This window comes from Seriola aureovittata, chromosome 18, assembly GCF_021018895.1.
Source record: "Seriola aureovittata isolate HTS-2021-v1 ecotype China chromosome 18, ASM2101889v1, whole genome shotgun sequence".
NCBI lineage: Eukaryota > Metazoa > Chordata > Actinopteri > Carangiformes > Carangidae > Seriola > Seriola aureovittata.
In genome coordinates, this window is record NC_079381.1 from 536,188 (window position 1) to 547,500 (window position 11,313).

The 11,313-nt window shown below is 39.5% G+C and overlaps 1 protein-coding gene across 2 annotated transcripts in view; it reads right to left on the bottom strand.

Annotated features, from left to right (window-relative positions):
* The window catches only part of dcc (DCC netrin 1 receptor), a 287,897-nt gene that overhangs the window by 39,717 nt on the left and 236,867 nt on the right, over nt 1–11,313 (bottom strand). For both annotated transcript variants that reach the window (XM_056403378.1, XM_056403377.1), the window contains exons 23-25: nt 11,066–11,228; nt 9,827–10,050; nt 9,184–9,300 (exon numbers count right to left, since the gene is read on the bottom strand). In XM_056403378.1, the coding sequence (XP_056259353.1) occupies nt 9,184–9,300; nt 9,827–10,050; nt 11,066–11,228 (504 nt within the window). The remainder of the gene's footprint in view (nt 1–9,183; nt 9,301–9,826; nt 10,051–11,065; nt 11,229–11,313) is intronic.

The window sequence follows — 11,313 nt, forward strand, 5'->3', positions numbered from 1 at the left end:
GCCATCTGCATTGTCTGCCAAAAATGATCGGTATCGGTTGTGGATCGGTTGATCTCATTCATAGATAATCTAAATCATAATATCACCATATATCATGATATTGCCGGTATTGGTATATTTTCTGGAAAATCAGCTCAGAAAAATAGAACAACCAGACAGGGATATTTTTTTATTGAGATCAGTAAAAAAGAGAGAAAAGATAGAAGATGAGTCCTGCAGTAGTCAGTAAAGCAGTCAACCAGAGCAGAGAGCTGCTATAAACAGAGATGAGGAGAATCAGTCAGCAAAGCAGGCAGAGCACACAAAGTGCATATTGTGACCTTGAGAGGAAACTGCAGGGAGTCAACCCCTGAGACTGATTACACACTGCCTCAGGTACACAACAAACACACTCTCACACACACACACACACACACACACACACACACACTCACATACACACACTTCATGCCTGTTTAGAAGATAGGATGCACCCCTGTGAGTGTGAGTGTGTGTGTGCGTGTGTGCATGTTTGTGTGTCTGTCTGTCTCGTTGTTTTTTGTGTTAGAGCTGCGTTCAGTACTGTGTTTGCTAATGTTGATGTATGTTTGTAGATTTCTTAGGAGAACATTTTATTTTTGGGTCTATACCTGCTGCAGATTTCCCACCTCATAGTGAAATCAGTCAAGTGACACTTCTGTCACTCATAATGTCAACTCATTGACAGTGTCACGAAAAAAGTGTTTACTACACACAGTTGTATAAAACAAACTGATGGCTACATAAACATGTTATAGAATAACTTTTGTTGACTGGGGGAAGATGGACAATGATATCACATAAATACATTTTCACAGGTTTTTGTCTCTTTGAATTTATGAAGCTAGAGCCAGCAGCTGGTTAGCTTAGCTTAGCACAAAATGAAACAGCAGTACAGGCTAGCAGAAACAGCTAGCCTGGCTCTGTCCAAAACTTTAAAAAAAGTCAACGAGTTTAAAGCTCTATCTTTATATTTCCTTGTTGAATCTGTTTAAACTGTTGTGGAGAGTTGTGGGCAGAGTTGTTTGACTCAGAAAGCTGCCTGTATAAAGCCTGAGGTCAGTTTCATGTTGTGTACGACGGCATGTGCTGCACTAGGACTCTGTCATGTCTCCGGCATTATGTGGTTTTTTCATTTGAATTCTTAGTGACTAACAGAAAAGAAGACAGGGGCGGGTCTCTGCCTCCTGCTTTCTCTTTTTGAACCATGGGGTCTAATTCTACCAAACCCTGATCAATACCAATATTGATTGAAAAGTATTGATAGTTTGGACGAAGCAAGGCTGTGATCAGCAGCTTTAGGAGGTGTGTGTTTGTCTGTGTGTGTCTGTGTGTGTGTGTGTGTGTGTGTGTGTGTGTTATTTACTTTGTTTGTGCTGTGATCATTTAAAGGGAGGCAGGGTTTGATTACAGCAGCGAGATGACCAGAGATGAGCAAGTCTGGTCAATGCTGCTATTGATTGAGAATATTGATGACTTTGGTTCAGTGAGGCAGCAAACTACAGGTTAATGGAGATTGGTGTGTGTGTGTGTGTGTGTGTGTGTGTGTGTGTGTTTCTGTAAGAGAGAAGAAGAGAAAATGACAGAGACAAAATGAAGAGAGTGAGATAAATAAACACAAAACTGGAAAATAGAGGAGAAAGACAAAGAAATAAATGACAAAGAAAAATAGGAAACAAAAGAAGAGGCAAAACGACAAAAACAAAATCAAGAAAGATAAATGTAAAAATTACAGATAACAGAGAGTAAGCAGAGAAACTGAGATAAAAGAGAGAAAAAACAGAAATGATAAAAAAAAGCACAAGCAGACTGAGATGAAACTGAAACAAACTGATAGAAAGAGAGACACAGAGAAAAGGAAACCAGACAGGAGACACAAAGAGATAAAAACAGAAGGTAGATAAAGAGATCAGATCCTGTTGTCTGCAGAGAGAGAGACGTGGCAGCGGGATAAAAAAAGTGAAGAAGGCTCATGCTGCATCAGAGGAGACAAAGAGAGAGAGAGTCGGAAACAAAGAGAAACAGTGCAGACCCTACAGGAATTTAAGAAATAATGCATATTCAAACAATCCCACATTACCTGTAAGAGGTTGAAATTCTGTCAAAGTTTTATAAAAATTGAATCAGAGGAAGGCAGAAGAACCTTTTCTCATTCTGACCCACTATCTTTTCCAAAACATCAATTACTGACGGTAAATTCAACTGCTAGCTTAAGAAAAGGAGAGGTAGTCATTTCCACAAAATACATGCAGTCAGATATTCATAATTTTAAATGTATCCATCAGCTGTCTGTAATTTTTGGTGACAATGTCATTCATGGAAGGATACCTCAAGGATGTCTGAATTCAGGTCCAAAATTAGTCATTGTATCATTTCAAGGTTATAATGCTAATTGGTTCAAATTAATTTAAAATCCAGAAATGAGGAAGTCAACAAGAATCTGCGTATTGTGAAACTGACTTACTAACAAAAATAGTAATGTGGACACTGGACATATTTAGCTGGCTTTCTGTTACTGTCTCTGCTGTTGGATTATGATATAAAGCTTGAGTTTGAGCCAAAGCAACAGCAACACATTTTTCCTGATCTGATTTGAGTCATATGATCTACACATTGTTCAGACTCTTGAGGACATTGTCATATTGGGCTGTATGGATAAAATTTTACTTGACTTTACATCTATATTTACACATACAGAATAGAGCTAAAATCACCCCATTACCATAGAAGTGTTCCAATTCCTTGCCCTTCTGTTTTAAAGAAGGATTTATTATTTCTCTGTGAAATATCAATTACATTTTTGGTCGGCCATTTGTACGGGCAGTCCCTAATATTTTAGGGTTAGGGTTAGAGATATAAAAAAGTTCCAGTATCACAAAACATATTTTTCATTAAACTCCATGTTAAACATAATTCTCTGTAAGAACAAAAGGTGCTCTTGAGTGTCAATACCATTTTCAAAATAATCATTACAGTAGCATATATAATTAATTATTTTACAAAGAATTTATTTCATTTTTGAATGAAACTGAATGAAAATGAATTGAAAGATATTGATGATTGATGATTTTTTGACAAGACTCAATTGAGATTCCTGTAATGACACATTTTCTTTTGACAGAAAATGAAAATATTCTTTTGGTGATGTAGTTTATTCCATTTTTAGTTTATTAGTTTTGGTTTAGTTCCATCTTTAGTTTTAGGGAGGAGAAAACCAGAAAGTGTTTTTGACTGAACCTTAGTGTAAAACATAACACAAAAACAGACTACAATAGAGGTCAGGCCTGTGTGTGTGGGCAGAGGAAGCCTGAAGAGTTTTCCTGTTTTACTGTGACCCACATATCACACACACACATTAATGTAAAACACAAGATTGAATGTCACATGGCAGAAAAAATGATCAGTCACCCGCTGACTAATAACCACTTTATGTAACCTGATTGTTACTGTTCAGTGTGGCAGCAGCAGCTTGTTACAACTGCAGTAAATTACAGCAACAGGAGTGAAGAAGAATTATAAACAAAAAACTTAGAGTGAAATATACAAACACACACTCACACACAGAGAGACAGGAGAGAGAGAGAGAGAGAGAGAGAGAGAGAGTCAGTAATTAGATAATCTGCTTCTGTACAAAACTGGTTCGTGGATGTCATGTGGTGCAGGTGTTGCACATTAGTCTGTTGGTAAATTAAAGCAGGTTTATACAGACGGATGGATGTGTTTACAGACAACTACAACCACCGTGAACTCCACCCACAGCGTGTCAGCACGGGTAGGAGGTGTTAAGGGGATGAAGGCAGTATGACGGAGTAGCTGTTAGGGTGCTAATATGACTGTACAACAGAAAGCAAAACGGTGCATGAGCTGATCAGAGTGATGTAAATAAAACAGTGCAACAGGAGTAAATGAGGTCTGACAGAGTCCAGGGGGGGGGTGAACATAGCTGACAGGGTGTGTGATGGAAATGACAGGACAGTGACAACAGAAGAGTGTGGGATGGAGCTGAGAAGGTGGTTGAACTAATTCATTCTCAACCAGGTAAGTGGATTCCTGTCACACAGATAGATGATTGATTTGTTAATGCGTTATTGATTTATTATGTGCTTTTATTCTGAAATAAAGGCAACACGAGTAGAGAGGTGAGCACTGACTGGCTGAGTGCTGATCATGTGATTGCAGTTACATGAGGTAGGTGTGTTTGGAAGTTTTGCAGTGTGCACCGGAGAAATATATTTATGGTCATAGCTATCATTGTGTATGTTCTTACATTATTGTTACAAGTGAGAACATGTTCTCACTCCCAACTTGTCACACGAGGACACTTCAAGGCTTTCAAAGTGCAGTCTCCTAAAAATCATGTTTCTGTACAGCTGAACTGTGACAGCAGATACATTTATTATTTTTTATGCTTCTGTTTAAGCACTCACAGCATTTGATGAAGGTTATATGGGAAGATCATGGTATGGTTTAATAAAGAAAAAACTTCAACATTTTATTTATATATAAACAAAACCACCATCTTTCACTGAGCTTAATCAAAGAGCTTTTGTTCAATTATGAGTGAATATAATTATATGCAATTGTGTTCAATATTAAGCAGATTTAATTGCAATGCCAAATTTTACCAATAAACTTCGGCACAATCTTTTTTCTGTGAATTACATTTAGTTTGTTAATTTATTTAAATGATACATTCTGTGCTTAGAATTCAAGCAAGGTCTATTAATTTCACTGTTCAAATGACAAATGTCCATCATAAAGTCACAGCTAAATGACATATTTTCTGTCTCAGTCTTTAAGTTTTTTTTTGTGTTCATGTCTTTTGTTTTTAGGGTTGGTTCTTTCTTTAAGGGAACTTATTTTATTTTGTTATATATTTTTCTGTGGCATACTTTATCATATATAGGTTTTTAATGGCTTAGTGTTAGTAAACGTTAGAAAAGAATAACATTAAAAATCATCAATAAGAAGTCCAATAGATTGTTAGGATTTCACAAGAACCAACACCTTCTGATCTAAATCATTATCCCACCAAGAAAATGAATCATTTGTATCTGAGAATGACTGATGGGGTTTATCCTTATAAACCTCAGTCATGAACCAGTTACCTGTAAATGAGTGAATGTGCACCTTTGCAGGTTTGGACGAAAGGACATGTTGCTATGTCAACAGATAAACTGTAGATAAACTTTAATACAGATTGGATCAAGAAAAGGCCTGATGTGTGTAACAGAAATGAAAGTGTGGTGATAGACGAGAAGAGTTTGTTATGTAGCAGCGTGATGGTACAGGATGGGGGTGTGAGCAGAATTCCTGCCGCTGTTTTGAAGCCAAATGAAAAGCATATGTTATAGTTGCTTAGTGGTCATCACTGCTGACCATCAACCACCGCCAACCACCGCCAACTACTGCCAACCACCGCCAACTACTGCCAACCACCGCCAACCACCGCCAACTACTGCCAACCACCGCCAACTACTGCCAACTACTGCCAACCACACTCAATCACAGTCAACCACCGCCAAGCCAGAGTCCAGACCAGGACTCAACATTCTACCTAACACTGTAAAATCTCAGTTTTGTTGCTTTAAACACAGCAGATGTCTCAATACCACTAAAGCCAAGGACAACAAGACACTTGAGACCTTTTTCAAACAGAATGAAATGTTCCACTATGAGCAACACTTTCCCTGCAGGCACATAGCTGGCCACCTATGTTGTTAGAACATATTTGGTTGAATGTAGGTCAGGATAATGTCTAATGTCAACATCAGTTTGACGTAGCTGTCAGTTTGACATTTGTTCATTGGCCCAGTTCTTGTCGCTGCAGCTCAGGTCTCTCCTCACGCCTTTTCCGTGGCCAGAGATGTTCTGCAGTCCATTCCAGACATCTCTGGTGTTATTCTGCACTAGCTGCTCTTCCAGTTTCTGTCTGTAACAGTCCTTCCCTTTCCTGATTTTCTGTTTGAGTTCCTTCTGGACTCTGCGCAGCTCCTCCTTGTCCCCCGATCTAAAACATCATATGTTACTGAACATCAGCCCGATCAATGCTGTAGTCAAACACAAGCTTCAAACACACACACACACACACACACACACACACACACACACACACACACACACACACACACACACACGCTATACATATCTATGAACCCATTCACACACTATAATTTGAAACGTAATGAGGGTTGAAAGTAAGACTTCACTTTCTCACACTGTTTCTTTTCTCTCTCTCTCTCTCTCTCTCTCTCTCTCCCTCTCTCTCTCTGGCCGCGTTTCCACTGGAGGAACTTTCCCCAGGAACCAGGAACCTTTTGAGGAACTATGTGCATTTCCACTGCAGGAACCAGGGTCTAAATTTAGTTCCGGGGTAATTGATTGACCTCCTAAAAGGTACCTGGTCGGGGGGGGTAGTACCAGCGACAGACTGGAAGCAGGTCTGAGTGTATTTATTTCAATGGACGAAGTGAACGAGATCACAGATTATCAAATATTCTTTTGCTCTATAGTCACCGAAATAAATATTGCACACAATATTGCACAAGCCGCTCATCTTCAGAACATTCTGACATCAAAATGACATTTTTCAAACGAACAGATCCGGGGAAAATTAACTTTATTGAAGACCTGCCTTACTCTCGCGAGCTCTGTCATCTGCCAACATCGTTTGCCAACCGATAACGAGATGTTTAGATGGACCAGAGTTATTTTTTGATTGACTTATGTTAAACCATGGACTAACTTTAAAACTTAAATAAAACTTGTTTCACTGCTTAACAATTGCTAAAACAGATTATTCGCCTATTAAATTGACATGACTTTGTACTGGGCTGATCAGAAATCAAAAAAGGCGCAAATTTGTATTGTATCCATGTTGTATTGTCTATCGTTGTATTCGGATGGCAGGGACAAGTAATCCATCAGTTAGTGTTAAAAATACCCGAGCTTTGTGTAGCAATAGGTTGTAATAACAAGAAAAACGGATCTGACTTTTCTTTCCCAAAGGATGCAGAGAGGTTAGCTTGAGCGAGAGGTTGAGGGACAAAACCCACTTAGGAGATCGGAACTGTGTCCCATTTCATACTATTGGCGCTACCTGTAATGCGGTATCTTCTGTATAAAGGATCTTTGGTAGTAGGAACTTTGAGGGGTGTGGTTTGCCGAGTTAAACATTTCTGACTGGGTGAGTCCACGCCGCATTTTATTTTAAAATTCGATGTTTAAAAGTCCGCAGCGAGCGAGCAAGCACCGGGCAAGCAAACACATTTTCCACACCGCAAACAGGTCCAGGAGAAGGTAAAAAAACTGAATCAGGACTTCAAAAAATAAAGGACCACAACAACCGGAGTGGCTGAGGTTGCCACCCCTCATGTATAATACAGGATCGTCCCGTATTTGATGATAAAATGCTGCGTCCTGTATTGAATATATACAGGACGCAATTGGTCCCGTATTTTCGTTTTTTGTTATGTCCTCAAAGTGCTGTGAATAATGTGATGTCAAGCACTAATTTTGCATAATCTCAGGACTTGAGGCCGCGGTGGAAACACAGATAACAATGTGCCACAGGAACCTTTTAGTTCCTGAAGAAAAGTACCCCGTACTTAAGGTTCCGGGTACTTTTTGAAACGCAACTTCAACGCGACTTCTCTCTTCCCCTCTCTCTCTCTTCCGTCTTCCCACTGCATGTTTCTTTCCTGCCTCTCTCTCTCTGTCTCTCTCTCTCTGTCTCTCTCCCTCTCTCTTTGAGATTCCCCTGCTCATCCTCCTCTCCTCACTGCTCACCCTCAGATCTTCTCCCTCTCCCCTCTGTCCTTTGAGTCAGTCTGAGGGAACATATGGGCTAATTATCTGTGTGAGAAAGTGTGTGTATATGTCATTTTCAGTGTGTGCATGTATGTGTGTTCTTTCTTCCCTCAACTTTGCGTCTGTCTTTGCATGAAACACTTTTAACATCCTCCCTCCCAGAGAAAGACAGAGAGGAAGAGAGTGATAAACAATGTGAGCATCATTGCTGCCCTGAGACAGCCCACTCTACAGGGTTCTTACATTCAGCTAATGCTGGGTCTGGTCCTGGGTTCAGGACTTTGTGTTGGTCTGTGAGGGTCTGTGGACTAATTATGGGCACAAATAGTCTCCTAAAGGGAAAGGTTCAACATTTTGCGTATATGCATATGCTGAATATTGTGCTAAGTAGTTAGTTTAGCTTAGGAAAAAGGCTGAAAATTGGTGGAAAGCTAGCCTGGCTCTGCCCATAGGTAACAAAATCCACTGACAGTATCAGAGAGGGTTGCACTGAAACAGTAATTCATGCATGGGATTTGAATCCATCCCAGGAAACCCTTTTCACCTAAAACCATAAGACTGCTAATCTTGTTGGCTAACAGTTTGTGGTTGTAACAGGCTACAAGGCACTCCGTTCATCTGGGAGGAAATTGATCCAGATTACAGAATACAAATATTTGGGACTGACCAACAAGTAGCCTGTCTTGACTTTCAAGGTGTGCTATTCAACATCATATGATCTTTATGTTGCAATCATTGCTATGATGTAATTCCTCCACAAAGACGGATGATGTGCTGCAATGTATAGCCTACAGAACGTTGTGTCACACTGTTATTAGCCACTTAGCTAGCTATGCTGAGTACGTAGTTTGTGTATGTGTGTGTGTTTAAGCTGGTCCCTTACTGGCAAACATGTTGTCTATTTTGCAGCATGTATCTGTGTTTGTGGTAGAGCCTCCCTTTTTCATTCTCTTCCTCTCTGCTCCACCTTTCCTTTTCTTCTGACCATGACATTCAATTTCTAAAATGTCCACCACTGGTATCAGCACCTCTAAAGCTCACTGATTAACACATTATATCACATTCATTTATGCTGTACCTAAAGCGTAAAAACAACAATTCTCCATTTATGTATCAGAATATTTGTTGTAAACAGTGAATAAAGTTACAAAAAGGACTAATTTCCTACTTTCATTTGCTTGATAAAAGCCGGTGCTGAGCTGATTGCACCATCTTTGATTGATTCAAAATCAGATTCAGAGAAACAACATTTCTCAAGAGTAAAAAGTTAATGTTTAGCACTATCTGAAAATAGGTCACCATGTGTGCAAGGAAAAAAATCAGAAGGAAATACACACACAGGCTTGTGTTTCTTACGTGTGTTGCTTGGTTGTGAATCCATAGGAATCATCATTTTGCCTCGTGTCCCCCTCCTGGCAGCCAGGGAGCGCTCCAGGGTGGAGATGCTGCTGGAGGCCTCGTCACCATCGGCTCCTGCAACAGCAAAACACTCAAACACTCAAACACCACAAGCTTTTCATCATTTACATTTGTTCTGGTTGTCAGAAGAGAACTTCATAAATGAGATCAGTTAACTGTTTTCTACTGGTGGAAATTATTTATTTTTACGTGATACATTTGTTTTTTTAAATTCATGATGAATCAGGATTCATCACACTACTAATTACATCAATACACGCGTAATGAGTTTAATTAATTGGTTAGAACCATAGAAATGAAGAAAATAATAAATATGTAGTGCGCAGATATAAAACTATAAATAGCATCTATAATCTTAGTATTCTGAACATTGTGGTGATTTTCATGTTGCAGATAACGGAGAGATGAACGATAACATCTGCAAGACAGATGCAATTCAAATTTAATAAACACAACTTTGTTTTTTATTCAAAGTTAGGAGGCGTGTTGTTGTATGTTAAATAGACATCATACAAACAGTATTAAAACATTTAAATCACAAATAATTAGGAGCATGAGTAAATGAAAATCCGTCCTGTACCAGAGTGGCTGCTCTTGCTGCCAATCTGGCTCTCTGATTGGCTGTGTGCAACCTGGGGGAGGTCCTGGCAGGACTGGATGGGTGAGTCACGTCCAGATGGGGCGACACTGGGAGCTTTCTCCATGTTTTTCATCTCCATTTCCTCGTGATGGATCCAGAGGTCAGGAGGTCGCAGGTCCTTCTGGCTGCCCTTCCTCTTACTGGCACTGTGGCTTGCTCTCTTCCTGCACAGAGGATGAGAGACACACAGGTAAGGAAGTCAGTGGTCAGGTAGAACGAGGGACAAACTCCGTGGCTAATATTAGTGGATATCATAATGAACCACTTGTAAACTGCTATTACAGTCATGTTGCTAGGCAACCCTTCAAATCCCAGCAGAGCATGAATACCATAACAGAAATGTGCTTCCACCATAAAAGCGTTTGCCTCCTCATTTATACAACAGATAAAAATGGCTGGATCAAGAGAAGAAAATACTTTCTGAAAAAAAGTATAATCTTTCCCAGTGAAACTAGAATTATAAAATAATGCCCACTGAAATGTCATGAACTGGATTATAAACTAATTTTGACTAAAACAACATGAAGGGTGTCACAGCTGATGTTATCTCATCATAAGACTCTGGTTCTGAATTAAGTTCAGCATCTTTCCATCCTTGAGTATCTGAACTACACACCTACAAAGTTTCATCACTTTTTCAATCCCTATTTTCCAGAGTAGTGACAGAAGTCCACAGACAGACATATAAACACCTGCCAAATTACTAGCAATAACTAACATAAAGGATTTAAAATAATATCACCTGAAGCTTGTTCTGAACTGAAACCCTAGTATACTGGAATATCCATTCAGTTTATACTACTTAGTAGTTTTTATTTTATTTTTTTGTTTTTTGCAGAATCCTCCATCCCTGCCCTGAACTTGTGAAGGAAGTGACGCTTCACTCTCTGTCAAAGCTGTTTTAAGTTACTGCTTATGACAACAGAATATCCTTCCACTGCTGCTTCACATTAAAAACATTCAGCTGGATAAAAAAAATGGTGGCTTTTGTTGTGGAGCAGTCACAAGAAATGCAATTTAATTTTCACTGTGGTTAGTGCTGACTGCTCTTAGTTATCAACATCTACAAAAGAAGAAATGGTCATTTTGACCATTTTCCTTGTCAACAGATCATTTTCCACCTGCCTAGTTTCCCTGACAGCTGTTTAGTGCATCACACAGATGAATGAAGCATCTTACTTCCTCTGCTGGGCGGAGGAGCGCCGGGTGCAGATGAGAGCCACAATCACAACCACAACCACGCTGACGGCTCCCACGGAAACCACTATGATGACCAGGAGGTTACTGTTCTTTTGAGGTGTGGCACTGCCGTGAGGTGGACGCATCTGACCAATGGGAGACTCTGAAATACAAAAGAGAGGTGGAGATTAGAAAATGTTAATACAAAACAAAATGGATATTGTCAGATCTGTAGTTTAATTCCTGAA